At 42.9% G+C, this 26,206-nt stretch overlaps 1 protein-coding gene across 2 annotated transcripts in view; it reads right to left on the bottom strand.

Annotated features, from left to right (window-relative positions):
* Window positions 1-26,206, bottom strand: part of ZNF423 (zinc finger protein 423) — a 229,371-nt gene that overhangs the window by 178,750 nt on the left and 24,415 nt on the right. For both annotated transcript variants that reach the window (XM_039558390.1, XM_039558391.1), the window contains exon 2: window positions 8,642-8,701. In XM_039558390.1, coding sequence (XP_039414324.1) covers window positions 8,642-8,701 — 60 coding nt within the window. The remainder of the gene's footprint in view (window positions 1-8,641; window positions 8,702-26,206) is intronic.

Raw genomic sequence — 26,206 nt, 5'->3', positions numbered from 1 at the left:
AGGGACACGGTGATATACCGTAGGAACCAGGCCTGCGGTAATATCTGGTGACCCCGACGTGATCTGCACTCTCTGACGTGTCCTGCTGCTGCGAGCCAAGCCGAATTCCTCCAGAGGTATGCTGTTCCCCTTCACCCCCGGGACCGGGAGGTCTGACAGAACTGAGAAATGGCGAAGAGCGGCTCACAGAACGATGCTGTCGAACTGGTCTGGAAAGGTGTGTTTAGCATATTGCGCACCTCCATTCCTGAAAACTCAGTTCGGGAATTATTAGACTGGGCTACTTTAAAAGGGATTTCCATGGACAGAGATACTACCCTAGACTTTGCCTCATGGCAAGAACTCGGATGCACTGTCCGACACGAGCTCCCAACTGGGGAGCCGGCAGCGTTAGAATTATACAAAACCTGGCAGTCGTTATTTATCCTGCTGACAGCCCTTGCTATCACACACCACCGTGTCATTATATTTTATTGATTTTTCTTGTTTAAACAACAGGCTAACATAATATATTCTACTATTCTTGTTCTACATTTATTCAGGCTGGAAGCTTTGAGCTACCAGTTACAACTGCAAAGTATAAACTAGTCAAAGGAGAACAAGTTTCTGTGAAAACCAAAGAAATTGTTCACCAGGAGGCTTCTGTTCAACTCTCCAGCTGTCTGCTTTCACAAAGGTGAAACCCACTGCAATTGCTTCCTACGGCAGCATGGTTTCATCCTCTTCCACTCCTACTAGCCAGGAAAGGTAGATTTGGAAAAGCAAAGCCACTGACCTGCAGAAATTATTCAAAGCAAGATGGGCTGGCAAGTGCCCATGAGTTCCGAAGCCAGAGCCCTTTGGGGAAGGTCAACCTGCAGTATTGTGCATGCTGCATAATGCAAAGTAGTGTGGATAAGTGGCACAAGGAAGGCTTCCTACTAGGTTGGGGGGCTTAATTAGCATTTGCAAAGTGCTTTGAGATCCTACATAAAAATATTTACTGAAATAAGCTCTAGAAAGCACAATTTGCCTGACCATTCTGTCTGCTCAAATCTGCAGATTAGCAAATCCAGAGTGCAGCAGAATTGGATCAATTAGAGATGAGAAGGATTTATCAGGTGATCTTATCCATCTCTCTGCTAATGTAAGACCATTCCTACAGTGTAATTTCAAGCACTTTGTCCAGTCTAGTTACCAGAGTAATGGAAGATAATACCAGGCTATAAGATCCCACTACCTGGAAAGGTTTCCTGATATTCAGCCCAGCATTTCCTTTGCTTTACCTTAGCCCATTACTCCTAGTTGTGTCCCTGAAAGTTATCGTAAACAACAGATACAACTTTTATTCAAAAACACAAAAAATGGTTATCTAATCACAGCCCTTTGCTTGGGCAGCAAGGGAGAACAAGGTAGTGCCACTGAAAGAAACACAGGAAGAGATGAAGAAGATGGGAAGGTACTATGCTGTGCCTTCCTCGCCTCCACTGCTCACTCCAGCTCAATGGCAGATCCTTCAGCAGGATGTTCATGCCTGGGGGAGACCAAGCAAGCCCTGGAGAGCCAAGAAAGCTGCTCCTGATGATCCACCCACGAAAGTGATTGACCTCCTTCAGTCAGTGCTAGGAAATGAAACAGTGTTACAATCTCCTACCAGATAAAGTGCCAACAGGCACACCTTTAAATAAAAAGCACCATTTGTCACAGGGACAAAAATCCTGTTATTCCCTGCCCACCTCACAACATCAGTATGCAACCCTTCGTACGGGTGGCATGTTTGTATCTCTGGCAGGATGCTGCTGGTAGAAGACCCTATGGGAACATCCCCAAACCCACAGCAACTCCCTGCCAGCACATATACCAAGCTCACAAGACTTCAGATGAGGTTATCCCGATGACCCAGAGATACTCCTAGATTTAACTGAAAGCTTGCCACCCATTACCAGTCCTGATGCACTACTGGCATCCCAGTGCACACCAGTCCTTGGGGCCTTATCTGCAAGGCCAGGTGGGGCTGTGACCCTGCAGCCTCCAGAAATCCTCCCTTTTACAGATGTAGCTTGTAGCAATTAGGAGGGCTGGCTTTAGGCACTGGGAAGCTGGGCACCAAGGACATGCTGCCATGCACTACACTTGCTCAGCTTCCTTTAAAGACAATGCATGTTGGAAAGCTGGTCTGTTTAAAAAGTCTGGCAAGGGGTGGGTGATGGGGTAGGGGGAGCACTCAATAGCTCACTTTGAAATGAGCTCTTCTTTCCTCGCCTCTTGTACCATGGAAATTAATTCTCCTCCTCTGTGCTATTGCTATAATTTTCCCAATTAACATTTTTAATAGTAAGTATTTTCTAGGAAACGCCATAATACACAGGTGTGTGCTTCTAATTTAAATACTGACACCCATGCTGTGTTCACATCTGAAGATTGCTCCTTCTTGCCGGAGATTCCCTCCCCAAACAAGAGGGGAACACCTACGGCGCCGCTCCACCAGAGACGCCCGGGCAGATTGGCGGGGCGGCTGTTTCCATGGCACACGCACGTGTTGGGGCCACGCTGCACTGCGTGCGCTGACAAATCCCATTTTTATACTTCTCCTTTCCCTGAAGGTGCTACAGCTGTGCAATGTTGGCTGGACTTCAGGGACTCCTGGGAACCTCCCTGTCACTCCAGCCAACAGCCTCCTGCAGCCTCACATGCCGCTTCCCAGGAGCCCAGGAGTGCTGGGAGCAGAGGCTTGCTCACAGGAAGCCCTCATGACTGCAGAAACAGAGTTGTGCCGTGAGCTCCTACAAACAGAGGAATCTGGAAACGGTTTACAACTACTTATATTGTTTCTTTTTGTATTATCCAGCTACAAAAATCTTGTACAAAAATGTCTAGGATGTTCATCCACCACATTATCTGAGTATCAGGTACTTTCTATTGCTTCATCTTCTGTTTGATAAAACACTATCAAAAGTACTTTCTTTAAATATGTATATAAATATATATAAATTAGTATTTATCTAAATATTAATAAAATATTTAGATATTGGTAATAGTAAAATATGAATGTTAAAAAATAAATTTTATAATTAGGAAAGGAGAATTGTTTTTATTTTCTCTTCTAAAGGACACATTACAATGTGACACCGTAAAAATCCACACGTTACCAAGGAAAATAAAATTTCAACTTATAATAAGTGGGGAATGCAGTAACCTGAGCTGCAAACATTCCAAGCTTTATTTCTTGTTTGCATTTTTTTGGGTTCTGGATGCTTCCAGAGCAGATCTTTAAAATTTTGAGAACCTCATACTGTACTGACTGGGCTGCATCTCACAGGTCAATGCAGGGACAAGGATGCCATTTTTAAAACCAACATAGCAAGGCCAACCAGTTGACATCTCACAGTATATTAAAAAAAATATTCAACTAAAAAAGTTATCAAAGTCTCTTAAGTTTTTTTGCTAAATTCAAAGATTTATTTCTTTGGAAATCCTTACCCAGTGTAATCAGTATCTTCTCATACTGATTTACCAATGAAATCAGCTTTTAGAAGATATCTGAGCTTGTAAAGGTACTCAGGACAGGTAATTTCAGAGTACTTGCAAAATATCAAGTTTCTAATGTGCTCTGAATTGCAACTGACCTTTCCAGTGCTCTGCAACAGAGATCACGGAATTTCACGTTGCGTTTTACAGCATTCTGCATTTAGAATTTAAATGAGAAAATCCGATCCATGTAGGAATAGGGAAAAACAGTTTGGTGTCTGTGGAGTCTCTCTCTTCTGAGCACCCTGACTTGCTGCTGACACAGCCCATGTCCACAGGCAGAGGGCAGGGACAGCCCTGGATCCTGGGACACCACACAAGGGATGGGGCTCTGTGAGGATGGTGCTCTTGGTCCTGGGCACCAGGCAGTGGATCATGCAAGCCCAGGGTGCTGGAGGAAAGCTGAGGGGGCAAGCAGCTGCGTAGGCAAAACAGGCCTCCCCAAGGGGAAAAGTGAGGTGGGAGAACACATTTTCTGTTATTTATCTCAATAAGCAGAAAATGGGAAAAAGTTAAGACAAGAATACTTGTGGCAGTGAGTCTCTGTTTGCTTCATGAGACCCCAGCTTCCCCAGGAAGCCAAAATTAAACCAAACTCTAAAAAACAGAGGAGAACAGAAACCCTCAACACTGGGAGCAGACAATGCAGCACCGGGATCAGAAGACAGAAAGAAGAGGAGAACAGAGGGAGCAGCCAGGAGGGAACAGGCAACGCGAGCCCCAAGCAGCAGAGACAGCATTAAAAACACCCCAGCATGGGCTCTGGTAGCCCTGTGGAAAAAATAAGTCTCCAAATTGTGTCAAGATGCTGCTCTTCTAGAGATACCAAGTGAAAATTTTGATTTACATAGCTGGAAGATGCCATGCAAAGCATAAGAGAGAGGAAAAGGAGTGACCACAGAGTGGTTTTATTTTGTGGTTCATTTCTGAAAAGCTGCTGCTTCCCCTTTTCTTTCCCTTAAAGGAGGGAAACTTCAAAAGAAATTGCAGAAGACAATTAAAAATCTAAAGCAGTGTACTGTATAAAAAAAAGCACAGGGGAGAAATCTTAACAGAAAAACATCAAATAGCTGTGTCCTAAAATGTTGTGTTTTGGTTTTTTTCCCCGTGCTGTGCTGTGTTAACATGTCCCTCACACGTGTGCCCAGCTGCTGCTGCGAGCTCAGTGGCAGGGACAGGAAATTTGGAGCTAATGGGGAAAGCGGGGAATACCAACCTGTAATTTATTTTTATGATTTCTGGAATGTTATAATTGAATTACACTAATGTTATGTGCTAATGGATGGTTGGGCACTGGGAGGCCTTTCCTGTTGCAAACACTGCAAAGAACACCCATGCTCTGCAAACACTTGAGCACAGAGACAAACCCAGTGCTATTTGTCCCCAGCACTGAGACCACAGTCCACAGTTCCCTATTTCCAAAACTCTTTCTTGATCAGTACTGTAACACATTGCTGCAGAGAAAAACAAGATACCTTCAGCTACCTCAAAAGCAGACACAAAAAAATTAGGCTTTTAGGTCTGCAGGCTCCTGAGGAGAAGACAGAATCTGCTCTGTTTGCCCCAGACAATTCAGCCAAGATTCCCTGGGGCCTCACAGTCAGGCTAATGAGAAACTCCCCAGCAACTCCCATATAAAATGCTTTCATAGGTCTTTAAAATGCCTTAAATTCTCTATATATTTACTAAGACTTTTTACTTCTTTAAAATGTCCCTTGTTGCTCCTCAAGATAATACCCTTGTGATGTATTGCAACAGAAATGCAGCATTGTCTGACCGGACCTTTGTTTTGCAAGTCTTGAATCTTATTTTCATCTTGGCCTCGAAGCAGCTAGAACTCCTTTTGCAGAGCAGAGGTGGGCACTTGCCTGGCCCCCAGCAACCCTGCCCAGTCCACCCCCAGTGACACTTTTGGAATAGTACAGACAGGCTGCAAGAGCTGCATGTGCTGTTAAGGGGGGGAAAACAGGGGAAGGAGTCCTCAGATACACAGCTCCTCTGGAACAGAAAACATCACTGCCTCTTACACAGCAAAACACTCCTGACCATCTATTTAACAACAAACTAAGTCCTTGGATTAAGAGAAGAAAGGAAAAGCTTTTTTTCTTCCTTTTACATTAAGGAAAAAATGTTTACAAAACTTGAAGAGGAAGGAAATTTGCTATATGCCCATTGTTAAACAGGACTAGTGGAGACTCAGATTATTCACCCTGGTGCAAGGGTAGCCTCTGCGTCCATGTTTTCTTGATTCTCTAAGTTATTATGTACAGCCTTTAAGTTGTTGTCATTAAAAAAAAAAATACACTATTTCTAGCTTTATTTGAAGCACTGAAATAAATTCCTCAGTGCAACTACACCATGGGTTGGATTCCTGCAAAGCATTTTGCCTTTGTAGGTTTCACCAGGAACAAGCAATTACATGAGAGAAGACAGCAACTTGTGCACACACTCTGCCAGAGAAAGAAGGATGGTCCTGTACCAAGCCATCACCAGACAGACCCATCTGAGCACAGCATTTCCGTTACCATGGTGTTCACAGCCAAATTTCCATGAGCTGCACTAAGCAGCTCCCATGAGCAGCCCCTTGCCCAGTGCCATGATCTGGTCAGGGATGCACAGGCTGTGCACCCTCAGTACGTGTCAGGGGCAGAGAAGCCCCATCAGGAGACACCAAGCTTGGAGCTCCATGTTTGGCACACCAAGGACATCAGAGCCACCTGGACATTTGGCACACCATGGTCATCACAGCCACCTGGACAAGACCCATGAATGCAGACTCAGCTCGTGCTTACAAAAAAAATTTCCAGAACGGCTTCTACTGGTTAGACGAACAAAATACAGCAGCAAAAGCTCCTTTTCTCCCCACAGATACACCTATATAAATATTTTGCTAGTAGAAAAATATAAATATATATTTTTAAAAAGTTTAAAGTTTACATTCTACCGGTAACAGCTCTTGCTGTTCCTACATACCACCCAACCCTGGGACCATGACTCCCCCAGCCCACAGCAGCTGTGCAGAGTGCCAGCAGAATTTTTCAGAAGTCATTTTGTATGTGTTTGCACACACACAGAGATGTACAAACACATACAGGAGAAGAAGGGAGAGAAATATGTTAATTTAAAACATCTGGCAAATGTTTCAGAGTTAACAAGTCCCAGGTTTGGCCTTTTGGGTTTTTTTTTCTTTTGGGGGAGTCAAAGAAGGGGAGGCAATTTTGTCATTTTGGGCCAAGGAAGGAAGGGGCATGAAACAAGAAATTGAAGCATGTTTTTTCACCCTTTATTGAACTTCAACATCACACTACTGGAGCTAATGCAAACAGGAAGATCATAAAAGAACATAATGAAAGTCTCGCACACTGGGACTGAGGGACTGGTTTCAGTTACTGAATATAGCTGTGGAGCCACACCACACAAGAGCCAGTGACTTCACGCAGCCACACCACCACAAACTTGGGCTTTTTAAGCTTTTTCTGTGTAGTTCCTCAATCACATTCTAGCCTGCAACTTGTGTCTCATGTACTGCATCCTGTCTTGACAGGATATGGTATTACATCTTTATACACATACAAGATTGACATCTGTAGCTGCTAAATGTATTAAGAAAAAAATCCCCCAATTAACACACATTTTCCTTAAGCTGCCATAAATCATGCATACAATACATTCTATCCCACATCCGACATCTTGAATGAGAGCTATAATTGTGGGAGTAAATGAAGAAAAATGGAGACTCTACTAATTTGGTAAAAGCCTTCCACAGTCTGTCTTTTACTTAAGGCATAGTCACCAACACCAACAGAAATCCCAAATTAACTCTGCTGTGCACAGAAATTTTTTTTTTGGTCATTGTTTTGAGCCTTAACCTATTTTGAATTTAATACACTTCAAGACTCATGATAGATAACACCGGTAACTCCACTCCACTGCTGTTTGAGATGAAGGTCAAGCAAGAGAGCTGGCGAGCGCTCTTTTCATGCACCGTTAGCTCCAGGCACAAAGGGGCCTTTGACATCACAGCTGGGGGTTTGCAGCAGCAGCAGCAATATTTGCTATCAAAGACTAGTGAAAACACAAACCCCTCCAAAACAGCCAGAGCGCCCAGAGAAGATGCACCCAGTGCAACTGAGAGCACAGTGGGCACAAAGTGAAAGGCCACGAAGTGCCATGCAAAGGCAGTTTGTGCCTTCAAGACCAGACAGATGCTCACTTCAGTAAGAAAGTGCCTCCTGGGAGCCAGTTTCCCTGTGACTCTTACAAACCCATCTAACCGGGAATGCAACATCATTGTTGGTTTTCACATTACTGCTCAGTTTCTGAGCTGTTTTCATGTCATTGGTGAGCTTTTAAGAGAATACCATTGCACAGTCCAACATGCAGAGAGCACAGAAATAGACTTACTGGCTTCAAAATCAAAATTATTCTAAGCATTTCATAAATGTTAAAAACAGGCAGCAAAATATCTTTACATGGGGCACAGTGACTGAGATGTGGCTAGTTACTTTAAACACAATCTAATCTGACATTTATCCTCATGCTTGTATTACCAATACATATTACACAGACAAACTTGATTTATCCTGTTCAGTTTCTTGGGCCTCTCCTTATTCAAATTATTGACCTAACACAGATGAACAAGCCTCAGACACATGTTTATTACTGTCAAGCAGACCAAAAGCTCGTTCAAATTTTAAATCTTTCTACCATGGCGATGTACCACTTTTATTCTCCAGCCCTGACAGTACTTTCCAATTTCCTCTGAGAGGAGAAATACACACATTCCAGTTGAGACTGATGCTTAAAATTCCTATTAAAGCAACTTTTATGTAATTAGATTGGAATGAATGTGTAACAGTGCCCATTGCAGAAAACTTCAAAGTGGTTATACTGGAGAAATCACAACCCGTTTCAGTGTGCCCACAAGAAGAAAGAATGGCTCTCTGGAGGATAAGAGTATATTAGTCTCTGTGTGTAATAGATTTTATTGACCATATGGAACTGATATAAAAATTGTGTTGCAGTGGGTAGTCTTGGATTTGAGACAGGAATGTGACATACAAAATACAGTTCCTGTAAAAAGCCTGGCAGCTTTCTGGCAGTTTTTGCAATCAGAAGAACCTAAAATATTTACCTGATTGAGTCACTGACGAGTCCCAGGTCAAAGCAAAATCTGAAGATTCACCCTCTTCAACTGAAAAAGAATAAAAATAAGTTGTGATTGCTAAAACAAACCAACTGGAAAGCAAAGTCATCAGAAAACTAGGTCCAGCATGACATTATGTATTAAAACAGACTTCTTCACTGCTGAAAAAGAACTTACTGCTTTCTATAAAATAATTCAGAAGATAGAAATTTACTAAAGAGATTTTTTTCTACTTTTTAACCTAAATATGGGATTTGTGTTTGCAGTTTATTCCTCAACAGGTAGCAGTAAGTTCATGTGAAATTTTAATAGATGTTTAAACACCACTACCTGGTAAATGGTCACATTTGAAATTCTGTACATTTACAACTTGCATGTGCAAAATTGCCATTGTAAATATAGAGGTTGTTTTTGAAATGAATGTTTCAACAGATCATAGTAAAGAACTGTCCTGTGAAGGGAAAATTGCCTGGCTTATGTCATCCTAACATACTAACAAATCAGCCATATTCAGAACCCAGTAATATCTTCACAGTTTTTCAGAATTAAAAAATACTATTTTGATATAGAACCACGTTCTGTGATATGGCAGTCACAAATAACTGCTTTTAAGGTTTGTTGTTGCTGTGAAAGCTGTCAGAGCCAGATGCTCGGCACTTGCAAGTGATGTAGCTAAAACCTTCTACCTGTTAAGAATTATAAAAACCACTTGATTCTTACATTCTTAAAAATAACTAAGAGAACAGCCAACAACAAGCTGGGTAAAAAAGTGCCTGATCCTGTTGCTACTGAAATCAGTGGTAGTTACACTAATATCAGAATGGGCATTTGAAAGTGATAACTGCAGAAACTCTTCTTCTGAATTGCAAAAATTTATCATCATCACCTGCCCACTCTGTCACCCTGACACCAAACAAATCTAAATTATAAGTCTTTTTTTTCTGATTAAAATTATTTAGTCCATGCACTGAACAATCTCTCACCCTTTCACCCATGTTATCCTGGATTCAAATGCACATTCTGTAGAATTCTGCAACTGGAATCCAAACCATATTGCAAGGCCACAAGCACAACCTCTGTTGACCAGCCCTGTACGCTCAGGCCAACCTGCTCCAGTCAACACTGACATTTGCATCACAAGAGTCTTGATTTTATGCTTTCATCGCAGTTTTTCCCCCCATCCACTGTGGAATTCTGGCATCGAGTTGATGTTAGTGATAGCATCATATGGCATTAGGAACAGAGAATATAATTTACATAGGCAGTGCCTTGAAAAATGTAACTTTGTGTTCAAACCATAAACAAATTTGTGTTCCATAGAGGGGAACCACTCTGGTTTTCTTAAATCTGCGTGTTTAGTAACGGAGAAGCATGAAATTCAGCCGTTTCTTTGGAGAAATTATACTTGAGACTTGGTTAGACTTTTTTCAGAGTCTATGTTAGCATAAAGGCCGTGTCACATAATATTAAATTCGAGAATGACAGAGAAAAAACAAGAGGCAAAGCTAGAAGCTTATTGAAGCCATTATTGGTCCTATTCCCTGATGGTGGCAGAGGCGGCTTGGCTGGTGCGTGCTCCCTCCTGAGGGCTCACCTACCATTTTGTGCTCTGTAAGCCACCATCTTGTTCCCATTTTTACCCATCTCATAACAGAAAAACTCTGGACGCAGTTATCCAAAATACCATTTCAGTCTTACACAAGTGCGTGCCTCATTTTAACATCAAAATCTATATACACCTGGGAGGGTTTTTGCTCCAAAACTAAATAAGCCAAGTTGGAAATTCATGTACCTGACTCAAAACAGACAAGGGGAATGTTTTAATTTTATTTTATCCTTGACTGCTTTTTGGTTGTTTTGCTTGGAGAGTTTTTTATATTACTACTTTTATGCTGAGGTTTTTATTTTTTCTTTACATTTTGTCTTGGAAAGATTTAAAAAACCCAGTCTGCTAAAAATACATAAAAGAGATAAATTTGGTTCTAGTCAAGGAGTAGTATATGGATCTGCACTGGTCACTGACAATTTTAGCAACACACTGACTTTCATGTTGGTCAAACACCAAAGACTGCTCCAGTCCTTGAGCTGCTCTAGGGCAGCTGGCTCCAGCATGTAACAAAACCATGGTTTTTGGAATCCCTTAAATGAGGGCAAAGGTTTGAATCAGCCTCTGTTGGCATTAATTTGCTTTGCTCCCTAATGACTGAAAAGGGGACAGAGAACTTACACGTGGAGACAACAGCGCTGAAATTCACTTTATATTATTGCAGTCATGGTCTACTTGCACAGACCCACCACAGAGCTGACAGTGCTGCATATCCATGGAAAGAGGAGGCCAGTGGGATGGAGCCTCCTGAGCTTAGGCACAGACACATCGCCCTGCAGCTGCTGCTCACAACACTACCACCACCTTTCCCCTTACTTTTTCCTTTTTCCTTTAACTCTTTTAAGCAAATATCATCTTTCAGAGGCTAAACCATAAGAAAAAGTAACAGCCAAGTCTATTCCAAGAGGAATTGATTGCAGTATCAACTGACTCAAGCACTTAATCCTCACCTGCCCATCCACCCATCCATCCATCCAGCTAGACAGGAGGCAGAGAGAAACAAGGAGCAACAGCAGCCTCATCCAGAAAAGACCAAAAGACTCTGTCTATACACCCAATAAGAAGCACCAAAGGTTTGATGGAAAATGGCATCTGTGAAGCGGAAGCAAAAAATAGGTGATCAGGCTTTGTCACAGACACCAAGTTTAATTGCAAGGAGGCACTAAACTCCATGTGCTTCTGCTCCCTCTCCATAATGGGCATAAAACCAAGAGCTGAGAGGTTCCTCTGTGGCTGCCCTAATCTTCTGGATATAAATGGTTATTTAAGGAGCCAGCATTTGAAGTGGTGTCACTGCTGGCTTTTCCTCAACCTCAGCAGTGAGCAGAAGCCATGGAAGTCAGAAGGAAATAAAATGTTTTCATCCTCCTAAAGTCAACTTCAACAGCCAAGCATTCGCAGCTGAAATTTGCTCTCAGTAGCACGTCTTTGCTGGAGTCATAGGGAAGCAGGAGGAGGCTTCCCAGGCTGGTTGGAGATATGGGGACATGATGTTGTGCACAGAGGGCAGAGGAGTCCCACAGACCCCCATCTGGGGACAGGCCCCCCGGGGACTGCCTTAGGACTTGGTGAGCCCTCTCTGGCAGGGCATAGTGGACCCAGAACAGATTTGGCTGCTATGGCTGTGAAGGGATTTCCACGTCTCACTATTTGAGAACCAAGTCAAAAACACCCTTAGTCCATAATATTACCCAGAGATTCACTTAAGCTGAATTTTCAGTTTCTTAATATTTTTGCCATCATTCCTTGAAACCTAGGTTGGCTCAGGTGACCATGTGTATCAACACTCACTTTGTAGATGCTGTTACTTAACTTGTGGTAATGGGCAAAACAAAGCCAGGGAAGACGTACAAATCATTCAACACAATCGCTCTCAAAATACACAGCAGAGTAAGAATAATTCCCATTTCATTAGCAGGAAAATACATTTTCTGAGACATGCTAGACATAATTATCAAAGTCAAGGTCTAGACACTTCCATCTGTGCTAGTTAATCACTCTGAATGTGTGGACACCAAAGTCCACAAGGCTGATGTTCAGCATGGGCAGGAGCCACCCACATGCCTGAAACACTGCAGCTTGGGAAAACCACAGGAAAACAGCAGCATCATTCAAGACAGAGAACCATGATTTTCCAAAGCAACTAGAGATCTTGTATCAATTCTAACTACTTTTCAAGAATCCTGGCAGCAGGACAGTGAAGGCTCAGCATTTCCTGAAATTTTGGAGGCATTTCATAGCAGGCATTGAAAATGAAGACGCACAAAATCGCTGATGTTAAGCTGTGGGCAGAATGTTCACACATGCACTTCACATGGTTTTCTGCTGAATTGTATTCTTCCCATTTTCTTTCAAAAACTCAGCTCATTTTCTGCCCAATTTACATGGTGTAAACGCCTGCACATTAAGCCATGGTTGGAACAAAGAAGTTGCTATGCAAGTACACTCTTACTCTGGTCTCTATCTGCTCTCTCCATATGAATTATCAGCTTAAAATGTTTTGGAAATGCATAGTTTTACTTCTTCAGTAATACAGAGACAGTACAGCAAGAGGACAAAAGTTTGGTCCCACTCTACTCCCTGTATCTTTGGCACAACACTCAAGGTGCAACACACTGAGCAACAGAGAGGGCACACATGAACTCTTCATGCCAAAATCGCTATGGAGTTTGTTTTAAAAAATGGGCAAGAAAAAGTTTCCAAGTCCAGTACTACAGCTTGATATCAACACTCACAGCACTATATTTCTACTTTTAAAGCATTAACTTTTTTTTTCCTTCTCTTTTCTAAATGATCCATAGTATTTGCCAGCACACAGAGATAAAACACTGCAAACAGAGACTTTTTTAGCTGCATCCTTCAGGGTGATGATCCTGAGATAGTTATAGGAAACTCAGCAAAGCATGCGCCTGCTACAACATCCGTGTCTTTGCTGAAATCTAGAAGCATCTATGAAGCTGATACCCTTCAGGAAGCCTGGGTTTGATTTAAAAATAGCTTTGGTCTGGCAGCGTAGAAATTCTTATTGTTAGTCAGCTCAAAAGATGGTTAAGTTTGTGGACTGCCCACCTGAGGCCTGGTTCAGGGACGTCATTGCTGGAAGTGGAAGGATGCATCTGCCTCCCCTCCCTGTTCTGCCCCAGCACAGGAGGACTCCCTGTTGTCATGTCTGAAGAATGTTCTGCTCCAGCTGACTGTGGGGCCTGAATGCAAGAGCCAGAACAAGCACACGGCTGACATAGGGAAGAACTGTGGGCAGTGGCAACATCACAATACAGCACTCCTGTACATGCCAAATATTTGCATTTTGCCCGCTCATCTCAGATGTTCTCCAAGGATGCTTATTTAATTGCCAGGTCATGAGTGCTGCAGGCTGAAAGATTTCAGTTCTTTGTGCTCAGAGAAACTTCTGAAAGGATTCAGCATCCATTCCCCTAAGAGTGAGAATATCTATTTATGGGGCTACCATTACCTGAACTCCATTCACAGTCACAGTGCTTATTTAACACTTTATCACTCCCAGGAAAGAAGTTAACCTTATCAAAGTAAGATGCTTCTGCACCAAATGTTGATTTCTAGATGCAATCAAGCTTTACAAGTGAGCAACAGCCCCTCAGTAATTGAGATGGCATGTGTATGCTCCCTTATCCTATTACACAGGCTTCAAGGACCACAAGGACCAGTTTAACACTTCCCATAATATAAAAACACCATAGTACGCTAACTAAAACATCAGGAACTGTGAGAGTGTGAGGAACTACTAAGAAATCTAATGGATTAGAAGCATGTCCCGCAGCTGATGGGGGGAACTTTCCTGAATCAGGGCTGTTACCAAGCACTGCATTCAGGATCACGGCTACTCCCTCACCTGCCAGCAACCTTAGAAAGCACCAGGCACAAAATACCTTGAATGCACAAAATGCTGGTGCTACTTTTTAGTTGGAGGATTTTTTTAGGTTTTGTTGGTGACAGAACTCTCAGATAAGCCCAGGGAAATCTCACTGATGCCTGTGTATTAGCTGTAATGTGCGTGTCAAGACTCACAGCTTTCCCTCTAGAGAAATACTCCAGCACCAAGCCGCATTGTAAGCCAGTCACACATTAATCACATCTTTTCCTGCCCTAGCTATCGGTACTCGCACACAGGAGCGCCGTGATCTTCTCTAATCTTCAGGCTCCTTTGCCACTTTCAGACACAAAACTCTGAGCTGTCCTACCCAGCCTTTGCTCCATCCCTCCCATCATATGCAATTACATGCTCCCAAATCAGCATAGGACACAGAATAGCCCCATCCGATCACCATTCATCTGCCACGACTCATCCCACAGCACTGGCAGCCTGGGATTTGATACAGTCCTCTTAATCCTGCAAAATGCAGAGCAGCTTCCATTTCCACAAAGTCAAAAGGAGCTGAGGATGCTCAAAACTTTGTGGATCGGGGATTGCAAAGCAGTCACTTTCCAGCTGCTTGGCATGGCAGGAGCACAAAGGGTGTTAACAACCTTTACACTTAAATAGCCTGGTATTTTCCGTGTGCATCTAGAGCCCATCCTTTGGAGAGGTGCGGACAGGCTCATGCCTCAAACTGAAAGAGGGGAACACCTCTGCTCCACGGAGCCTGCTACCCAGAGAGGCTTAGTCCTGCACAGCCCCGGGAACTGCCGCCACAACTAGCAGTGGTAAAGGTTTGGAAATGGCTACTCTGAGCAGAAGCCAGCCAACCCCTCCTGTTCAGATCACTTCTCAGTTTGCTGTAAGGCTTTCCCACTCTCCACCTTAGATGTTCCCTGATAAGATTCTCCATCATAACGGTAAGACAAGAGTCTGCAAAACAAAAATCTGCAGCAGGAGGGTAGTAGCAGCATGAGAAGCAGCCCCATTTGTTATTAAATGCAGCGGCGCTGCGGCAGAGCTGCAGCCGCTGCCCGGGAGCACTGCAGGGCGCAGAGCCGGCCCCGAGCCAGGCATCGCCTCCTCCAGGAGCCAGGCTGCCCCTCTTTGTCAGCAGCTGGGGCTTTCTCTCGCCACTGTGCACAGAAAAACCTTCCCATTCAGCAGGAAAATAGGAAGTTTTGAGGGGCTTTGCCAGTCAGCTGAGAATAGATGCCTGTGAGCGTATCCCAATGTATTCACAGTACCTTGCAGCTAGAAAGGAAAGGGAGATCCCCCTGGTGCCTCATATCAACATTCTACCAACATTCAGGGGAGCAAAAAGGTGCCTGGCAGAAGCTTCTGGGTGTGCTTTATAGCAGCCACTTGAGCCAGTTTACTCCTCTTAGAAAATCAACTTCATCAGAGGATTCCTCTCAGGTCTCCCCATGTTTACAAGGCATTTTACTTGTTTGTGTGATCATTTCCATTCAGCTTTAGTAACACTTGGCTCTGGTGGTTGGTGGGAAGGAGCACTGGGACACCAGGGCATCCCCAGAGAAGCAATGGTGTATTCCTTGCCCATGTCCTAATCCTGGGATCCCCCATGGGAGCCATGCATGGTCCTCAGCACAATTGCTCACAGCTCCAGGGCCACCTCCTTGTTCCCTCCCGAATGAGCAGCTGATCCAGCCATCGGTGGCCCTTAGCCAGCAAGGGTTTTTTCCACCTTAAATAGGGCCGTTATGTATTAGTCCTTTCATGAGCCAGCAGGCCAGGGAATAAGACAAGAGGGTTTACTGACATGGCTTATTTAGCGAGTTCAGAGCCTAAATTTGCACAAGTTCTCTAGCTGCTTTTCTCCAAAGTCAGTAATAGGGCTTGGCAGAGACTGTGGGTTTTGCTGGCAAAGTCAGCCTTTTTGTGTGAAGGAGGGAGGAGTGGGGAAACCCAGACTGCTGTGCTCACTAGGTCAAGGAAAAGGAAAAAAAAGAAAGAAAGAAAAAAAAAAGAAAAAAAAAAAGAAGAAGGATGAGACAAATGGGACAGAATTACAAAGGGAAACTGAAAAAAAGATCGTTAGGAACAGAAAAAGATGTGAAGGTGATTAAGAAGAACAAGACAAACAACAAAATAAGGTAGCACTAGCAGGTTTATGCAAAGGAGATCTAATTATGGGTGGCTAAATCCTCCAGGACATTAATATTCCATCGTAATGTGTCTAGTTTCCTCCTTTCCAGACATGGCAGGGAGGAAATGAGAATCACTTAGATACACTGTTTAATGAGCAAATGATGGACGATCACCAAATACAGCCTGCCTGATAAGTATCCATTAGCTTAAACTCGCACAGTAAATCTGTGTGCAGCTAACGGGCCTGCCTCTTCCAACGCTACAGCAAAACTTAATGGAACTGCAACCAGAGAAAGGGAGCCTTGTAAATAAAAATCTCATCTCGGTGAGACAAGAAAGACTGTAGGACATACATAATGGCTAATCACAGCCTTTCCCACAGACTGCATACCTGACTCACAAGTCAGGGTGTATTTATTCCCAGTGCTCATATTTAGTTTTTGTGTTTCTAATTCACATACTTCACTGGAGACAGATATTTTCCATCCAAATCTATTATGTAAATAAATACGAGGGTTAGGTGTAATAAAATGCAGTCAGTGTTTCAGGTTGCTGTCAAGATCAACATCTTATACATAAAATACATTAAGCTTGTATTCTTAAAACTGAGCCTGCAGACACCCCATGATACGTTTGGGATCAATACTCTTACTGATGGTTCTTATAGTTTGTCATTGAATGTTAATCCCCAAAGGGCAGGGTGGATTTTTTTTTTCCTTTTAATTGCAATACATGGTATTTAATCTGTGAAACGTTCAGGAATTTAGAGCTTTCTTCTGCTTTTTCTGCCTGGAGTTTTCCTGGTTGTGAAACTGGTGGAGTGCACCCCACCCAGCTCAAGCAACCCACCCTGCTGATGGCCCATTCCTGCCTGGCACAGAGCTCCCACTGACATTCTCCACCCCCAGACCCACCACCCACCATAAGCTTCACTCAAAATTAATGGGAGCACCCAGAATCCCTGCCCTCACCTGCCCCACTTGGGCTGAGCCCCAGCCCACACCATACACAGGCAGGGGGCACAGAGCAGAGGTGGTGAGAGAGGTGGAGATACAGAAGGAGATGGGGTGCAGGGTGGCCAGGGGACAGCAAGCACCATCTGCCTGTGGGCACCCTCCTCTCTGCACTGTTATATGCATTTCTAAGGCAACTGTCACCATAGTGTTTGCACCTTCTTCAAAAATAGATCTACTATGAGTAAGCAGACACTTTAAAGCTCAAGTGAAACAAAACAGGTGAATCCAGCATTTTCCACATTGCTCGTAAAATCATAAATTTTACTTCAGCAACCAAGGGTTTAAATACTCTTGTTCCATTTGTAGTGGAATTGGATGACAGAAACACATACGTGCCAAAACTCTACCAAACTGAAGCAAGGAAGGTAGAGAAAGGGAAGACTAACATCTCTACAACTCGTGTCCAGGACTTCAAGTCCATGAGTCAAATTTGCAAGTTGTGAAGTGATCCCTTGATCTGCTAGAAATGCCAAAAGCAGGCTGAGCTTACCCAAAGACAAGATGATGGTGATGATGCAAGTAACAGACCAGAGGTGGGTCAGCAAGTGCAATGACCAAGGTGCTACTCAAATAATTGCAATACCTTACACCTTCCTCCAAACTTTGGGTTTAGAAGCTGTATTAGTGAAGGCCCCACTACCCCATATGCACTTCTGAGCACAGATACTGAATGAAGATACACAAATCTCAGGTACCACCTGTTACAATCCAGTTTAAACCCAGAAAAGCAAAGAAAGCTAAAGTCTCTGTGCATAAACTGGGACAAACTTAGAATGATCAAAATATTCTCAGAAATGAGATTAAAACCAAACAAGATTGAATATTGATGCCAAAAAATTCATGTATTTTATTTAATAGTAGAGAGGCAAAGAGAAGGAAAGAGAAAAGAAAGAAAGAAATAGAAAAAGAAGTGGGGTGGGGGGGGGACAGGGAGGTGTGACAATGGTTAGGTAAGCACATCACCCATCTGAGGGTCCCAATGACGTCTCATTGCTCCCCTTCATCTGGTCTGCTGGTGGTGAGGGTCACCTGTCGCTGCTGCGGCCACGCCACCACAGGCCAAAGAATGCAGAATTTCGTGGATTAATACACGCTTTGGGCCAGGTGGGAATGCCCACCTGTCTCCCTTGCAGGGGCTAGCCTGACACATTGTACCTTGCAACACTGAGGGTCTGTTGCATCATCTCTGGTGCAGGATCTGGGGACCCCTTTGAGGGGGGATCCTTTGATGGGCCATGTCACCCCCTCCTGCTGTGGATAAGCTTCCCCCCTTGGTGAGGAGCCCTCAGCTGGGCTCTGCACAGTGGAGGAAGGGCAGTCACTGCACCTCTGACCTGAGGCTTTTCCAAGATACCCAAAGTCTCTCCTCCCCCACTCTTTGGTTCCAGGGTCTGTTCGAGCCTGGCAGCTGATAGCCCTGGGCTGTGGTCCTCATCTTGGAGGTGTTAAGCCTGTGTTCAGTGAATGTCCCCAGCCCTGAGTTGTTACTTTATCTTATCTTCATCTTCGAGTGGTGTAAGGCCTCAGTCAGGGCCCCATTCAGGGTGTGTTGGTCTTCTCTGCAGCTTTTGGAATACAGTTTTAAAAGTCCTTCATGAAAATGTTTAAATCATAAACTATAATATTTCAGTCTCTGACACCACCCAAGACAATGTTTGCAAACACGTGAGGCTGTGTGCTGGAAGACATCAGACCCGAGACTTGCAGCATGGCAGAGTTCAGCTGGAGGGATGGCACAGGCCAAAGGGATGCCTTGACTATTTCCTGAACATAACAAAAAGGCTACAATGAAATGAAATTTCAAAACCTAGTCAAAGCACCATGAAATTCAAATACTGGGCTTTGCACAGAGAATGCAAGGTCTCACCAAGTCAGATTTATTGCAAACTTTGCTTCTCTGGGTATGAAAAAAGAAAAGAAAAAAAAGGCAGAGGAAAGATGGGGAAGAGCACTATTTTTACATTAGGGCTATAAAGTTTCTCTATAAGCAGGACACCTAATAAATTTAGGTATGAAATTTAGGTATGCTGGCCCTGTATTCAGACACCTAATGGGAATGCTGAAAGGCTAACATCTAACACAGGCTAATGACACAAAGAAAGGGGAATGTTCTGAAAATAATCTATGTATATAGAAACAGGAACCAAACCAAGGAAGGATGAAAGTAGATAACTAGGATCTGCAGATGAGTAGTGGGGCCATAACTCCTTACACTAGCTCTTGCTCTGGTAAAGCACATAGAGATTTAGGTACACCAGCACGCTGAGTACACCCTGCCCCAAACTGCTCCCCATTGCTGCTAACAGGGATCACCCTTCCACATTCTGCTTAGCCAAATCCATCCAACATTGTCCCACCTGCTGTGGGCAGACCAAGAGCCACATCCCTTCAGACGCTCCTGCCATGGATAGCAAGTAGCCTTTCCCTTCCCTTTGGCAAGGAGCTGATGTCAGCTCTCCAGCTCTTCTCATCATCACCATAACTCAAGTTCCACTTCACAGGTATTTTTCCACTATTGATTTCAACCAGACCCAATAGAGGCCAAGGCAACAGCTCCCATTTCACAGCATCTGAGCAGTTCCAGATGACAGGGAACCCCAACTTTCAGAGTTAGGTTTGAGGTAGAGAGTTTAATGCCAATAAAAAATTCACACTTGCAAATATGATAAAAAGAACAGAAAATTACTTAAACAGCAAGCAACTACCTTGAGGGACACCGATGAAATGGTAAAGCACGCAACCAACTCTAGTCTTAAACAAGTTTAGTCTCTTACTTCATAATTCTTCAAAGCCGGTTTTACTACATTATGCCTAAAGGCCTCATCCCAGCTGCAGTGAGCTCCAGCAGGAGCAGAGCTGCTGTACCAAACACTTTGTTTAGCATCACACTCCCCTCCACAAATACCCCATTCAGTACCCAGGACTATTAATCAAAGCTGAAAAGAAGTCTTTGACCAGATTTCCACACCTCAGCCTAAAAAAATACACCAATTTTTACTGCAAATCCTTCAAACTTGGAAGTTGTTTCACTGGTGAACTATGTTTGCAGCATAAGTAGCACAGAAAAAGAGAGAAGGCTTTTCCTGACCAGCCATTTTAATTAGAGCTATGAGGGCTTGAAAAATCCCATCTGGTGAGTAGAATCATTTCCCCCTTTTCCCCTCCTCAGAAAGGCCAAGTTTTGAGACACTGAGCGCATCAGGCTGTCAGTGCTCGCACTCCGCTGCCGTCCCAGGCCAGCAGCGGGGCTCAGGCCCTGGCCAGCCCAGGCAGCAAAGCGCTGCCCTGCCTGAGCGGGCGCGGGCTTTCACCAGGCGTCGGTAGGAGTTTGTTTCTCCAGCAGTCTCTCACTGTGGCTGTTTTGTGTATGCAAGCTTGTGTGTGTGTGTGCGCCTGTGTGTGTGGCAATACTCCCCAGGCTCGCTCATTTTAATGCTGCTTTCTCCCCAGATGAAAATATACATATTCTTATTAAGAAAAAAAATGTGCAATGTATAAATTTGCATCTATGATCATTTCTGGTTCATAAACTGTATTTTAATAATAAAACAATATATTCTTCTGTACTGCTTCTTAAACAGTAACGGTAAAGTCTCTTATTTGTACGTGGGCTTAAATGTTTTGATGAAGGAACATGCAAATGGTATAAAATGTAAAGTGAAATAGAGACAAAAAGGGTAAATAAAAGCAGGAGTAAAGCTAATACATGGAGAATCCTGTCTCCTCCTTTTGATTCACGTGAGTGGATGTCCCACACTTCTACTGCAGAACTTTATTACACAGGTTGAGGGGAATTCTCCAGCTGAGATTCTTCTACCAGAAAGACAGGCTTTGCTGGCCGCATTAAGGTGAAAGAAATTACAATGAGGGAGAGAAAATTGTATGTATCACATATAGCCCTTTGTAGCATCAAATTTAATTTGCAGAAAAACCAACACAGCCACCATAACATGGAAACTAATATTTTTTATAACCCCTTAACAACCTGTCCTTAGTGCTAACATACCATAAAGAAATTTCAACATCTTGTTATAAGTGTAGTTTATTTTAAACAAGACTGAAAGGAAAACACAGTTCTTATTGAAAACTGACACACACACAAAGAAAGGGGGAAAGCTGGCTTTTAAAACTTTATCCCAAAGCATACTTTTTTCTTTTTTTTCCCCCTATTAAATGTACAACCCTTCCACTGAAATGAAACATAGAAAGAGTTTCCAAATATTTTATAATTCTGAATGGATTTCCCTAGTGTAACAGTCATAATATTTTTACAGTTAAAAGATCCACTGATTTAATAAGTGTGATTTGTGTACTTAGAAAATTCATTAGAGCAGACATTCCCCAACATTTTTAGATTTATTTATTTATTTAGCCTAATTTGGGTACACTACTTCAAAAGAACGCTTAGAGCTTCCCAGTTCCTTAGTCACTCACTAATAACATCTAATAATTAATAAAGACATGTAAATTCTTAACTCCCAGAACTATTCCAAACTTACTATCTGTACGCTTCATGTCATGTCTCACTTATAGATATCTGCATTACTTTGTTTCATAAAATGCTGAAGGGACACGTACTTATCTTGCTCTCCACCAAGAGCGAATATTCAGGCATGATGCAACCAAGGCAAAACTAAACCTAAGCCTGAGCAAACATCTCCTCCAGGAGCCCACAGAATTTTCCAGCCAGCCAGGGAGGGGTTTAGCTGCTTTCACTGCATGGTTATGTCCCTTCTGCAAATGTCCCCTGCCCACATGCTTGTGTCAATGCATGTCTGCTCATGCCCACATGCTTGTGCTAATGCCACCACACAGAAATGCAAGGCAGGTGCCAGGTGAATACTTTGGACTAGTCTCATTAGTACTAATTTTTACAATTTTTGAGGAGCCAGGAGGGAATGAACCAGCCAAATGAGCATCTGTGTCATGAAAAGGGAAGGGCCATTTTAAGAGTAAATGCAATACTTCGGACAATGATTCCCAGTGCACCTGTAGAAAAAACAAGGGCTTAGCAAACACCTCATCCCCCTTCAAAAGGCCACCAGCCCTTTCAGCCTCTGCCTGCAGAGCTGCTAAAATCCCTCTCCTACAGGCAGAGACCATGAGGAATAACAGTAACTCAAAACACCTTTTCTTGGAGGCAAATAGTATTATTGTGTCTGCTCCTCTACTACAAGTGTTCCTGTCAGGGCTTTGTGTTCTGCAACATTTCCTTGTCATATTTATTTGCTTGTTTTGACTTCTGGTTTTAGGGTTTTGGCAATCTTCCTTGGGCCATAAGTCCTGTCTCCTACAAGTGCTGCTAAGCCTGGGAAACAGGGCATGGGGATTTCCACACATGGCTCAAGCCTATATGTTGATAGAAGTTTACTCAAGAAATACAGCTTGCAATAAGTTTTGTATTTAAATTTCAGTGGACTAAATGAATGGGGCTTGAAAGAAGAATGAAAATAGCCCCACTGCCCTAAATAAAAGCCAAACTGAGACAGAAAAAAAAAAAAGCAGAAAAACACCTACCTTTTAAAACAAAGAACTTCCTTCCAACTTAACGGCTATGAAAAATGCTCAGATAATTAATTTACAGTCAAGACAAACAGGGCTACTTAGATGAACTAATGGGTTTTTTTCCCAGGCAAAATTCATCCATAGACAAAGGGTCAGTGAAGCAGAGTTCCTCTACAAATTTTTATGAGAGATGAATATATTTCCTACCTGCACTTCTATTTTTCCCTGTTAATGAGATTTTGCTGGTTTTTTCTTGATTTCCTGGTAGAATCCTATGGAAATTGTATGGTAAATGAAAGCTGTGTTTGTACTTGGTCCATGCTTACTCACATTTCATGGTGCAGTCCTACTTTGGCCGTGCCTGCATCCGTACAGAAACCACTTTGAGCCACTCTGATGAATGAACTGTCTAAACAGCTCCACTGCAGAGGGGGATGGACCGTCGCCATCCCTTCTGCGGGAATTACGGACACCGCGTGTGCTGGGAAACCATCCCGCTGGATTAGTGCTGACTGGCTTCAAGGATGGGCTCTTTAGGTGAACGTCACTCAAGTGTATATGAAACTTTCTATTGATCAGAAAGCCAACCCCGTAATTGATAAAGACACAGACGTCCTTCCTCCTCCATCATGCAAGTAATCCATCCAAAAATGTGAAATCGTTCTTTTTTGTTAAGGTGAGGTTTTGTGATAGTCTGTCTAGGAAGCAGCAGACAAAGTTTCCTCTAAATGCATGCAATAGTCATTGCAATTCTATTACACTTGAGCAGGCTTGACCTTGCCCCTGACCTCCAGCTCTTCCCATGCCAGTCCTTTGGCATCAGCCACCACTGCCCATGCCAGAGGCAGCCTTGTGCACTAGTTAGTGCTGGCACCTTGTTGGTGAGCTCTTTGCAACAGCTTTACTCACTGCACCAGCTCTGGGCAACCCTGAGCACACCTCAGCTTGCATTTCCTTGCAGACTACTAAAATCATCTCCTGGATTCAAGTTCAGGGGGATGAAGTGTGTTCTTCCACATCTTTTCAGATAAACTAGGAACATTTTACTTCAAATATGAGCAACGTTGCACTTGCACACCTCTCACTTCAACAGACAGCCAAGCACCATGGTGGACATGTTGGTTTCTGACTGCTCACAATAACAGCAGATTCTCCATGTCTGCTCACCATCAGCTCCAATATATAAAAGACTAGAAAGCTTGAGACCATAAGGTATTTAACATTATACAACATCTTAAGTACTACTTAAAAATCGGGATTTGTTTTTTTGGCAAGAGAATTACTAGCCAACTCTAAAAAACAGGACATGTGAGTGGCTCCTGTTGAAGCCAGAACTGTATCTGGATATTTTTGTTCATCTTTTTGGGGTACAGAACACTGGACAGAGCTAACACTTGCTCTAATTCCTTAAACCTTGAGGAAAAAAAAGTCTCCTGCTCTTAAAATAATGCTCTACAGACATTCACTCACACTTGCATTTTAAATAAGTTAGTGCACTTTTGATTAAAAAAATATATTTTTCCACATCTATGCACATATGATAAATGCTGTTCAAGACCACAAATCAGTCTCCGAAAAAAAAACCACACTTTTTTCTCAGCTGAACCTGGAGATTGCTTTAAAAAGTCTGGTTTTGGGCTATTGGAGTCAGTAGAATTAGGAGTGAAGCCTTCTCTTCTAAGCAGACTCATCACCTATTTATGTGGAAGTAACAAGGTCATAAAAGAGGCAGCAGGGTAATAATGATGTACAGCCCAACTGCTTACTGGGTACCCTCAGAAATGTGACACACACCATTGACCAAATGACCAAAAGAGGAAGGGAGAATTTGGGAAGTAACTCCAGTGCTGGCAGGAAGTACCTCAGCTCACTCCCAGCATTCCCTTTCCAGCTTGACCCTTCCTTCCCCACACCTTGTATGTCCCACCAGACAGTCCCATGAAGGAGTGCCGGAATGAATGGCTGAAGCTGGTTACATTTTTGCCAAACACTTTTTTTTCTCCCTCAAACAACAGGTACATGTTAAGAAACCAACCTACCATGTTTCCAAATCCGTAACTTAAGTGATACCTTTCAAAAAGCCCTTTTGCTCTAGAAGCAGTGCACCTTCCACAGGCCCTGTGTGGCTGTACCACTTGAAAATAAGCACCCACAACTGCCTTTGAAGGCAATAACACTTTCTGAAAGGTCATTAGCTGCAGTGTGCTAACATAGCTGGCGTTGTACTACCGCATTATTCAAAGACAGAAAATTAACGTCATTTCAACTTTAACTGGGAACAAGACAGAGTAATACCTCCATCACTGTTGTGCTGTCATCAAAGCACCAGCCAACAGGTTAGGGATCAGTGAAAACCCCCAAACTTCTGGCAGCCATGGCTGTTTGCAAAGCCAAAGTGAGAGAGCTTTTACTAACTCAAAAATACAGCGTGATGGTCTGGAACAGCAGCTTTTCATTTCAGCAAGTTTATTTTACAGTATATGTATCCTTGAGCTAAGAGATCATTTGTTTAAATTGCTTGATTATACGTAATGATCCTTCTCTTATAAAACAAGATTCAACATTGCCACTGGGGGAGAGGGAGGAAACAGCACAGAAATTTAACAAGAAATAATAAATATCATACAACTCTTGCTGTAATAAAACATTAGAAGAATTTTTACTTGACTGTTGAAAAAAGCTAGAAACGCATTTTACCCCAGCTATTAACACTAACTCTTCATTCACAGAATATAATGTACAGCTTTGATCAAGCTATAGGATCCGCATGCTCACAAAATATTTAACTTTAAATACATAGCATGGAATTAGTGTCCAACAATTTATGCCATTGCCTCCTGCCACTCTATGTTTTCCTAAACCTTGGAATCCAATTCACATATGTAAGTCAGATTATTTTATTTTTAACCTAATAGGAATTGGAAATAATTTATTTCAAATGCCAAAAAGTGTATGGTTTCAAAAAGTCTTTTGCACTTTTATGGACTGAAATGAGAACAAAAATTCAAATTTAATAGATCTGGAAAAGTAAAATCATTTACCAGCGAGTTGGAAAGCAGCTTACACATATATTACGAATATTTTCTGAAAACATCCCACAGGGCAGACAGGAAAAATAAGACCTTACCTATCTGCCTAATTTTTATTCTGCAACCTTTAAGATGAAATGGATGGATCTTGTCTCTCTACACTTAATTGAGCTTAACTGAGGGAAGAAAAGATGGACCTGCTCCCAAATGAGGAGAGACTGCTAGAAAGCGATGTGTTTATCCTGTCAAAATCATTTACCAGTCTGGATCCTCCCCCTGCTACCCAGAAGCAGTTCCTGGTTGCCCACCCTCATTAGGCCAATTTCGGCTTTTCCTAAGTGCCCGTGAGGAGGAAGAAGCACATCTTTGGCACTGGTGGTGCTGCCCTCCTGC

The sequence above is a fragment of the Corvus cornix genome, chromosome 11, assembly GCF_000738735.6.
Source record: "Corvus cornix cornix isolate S_Up_H32 chromosome 11, ASM73873v5, whole genome shotgun sequence".
In the NCBI taxonomy this organism is placed as follows: domain Eukaryota; kingdom Metazoa; phylum Chordata; class Aves; order Passeriformes; family Corvidae; genus Corvus; species Corvus cornix.
This window is presented reverse-complemented; position numbering and strand designations above follow the sequence as displayed.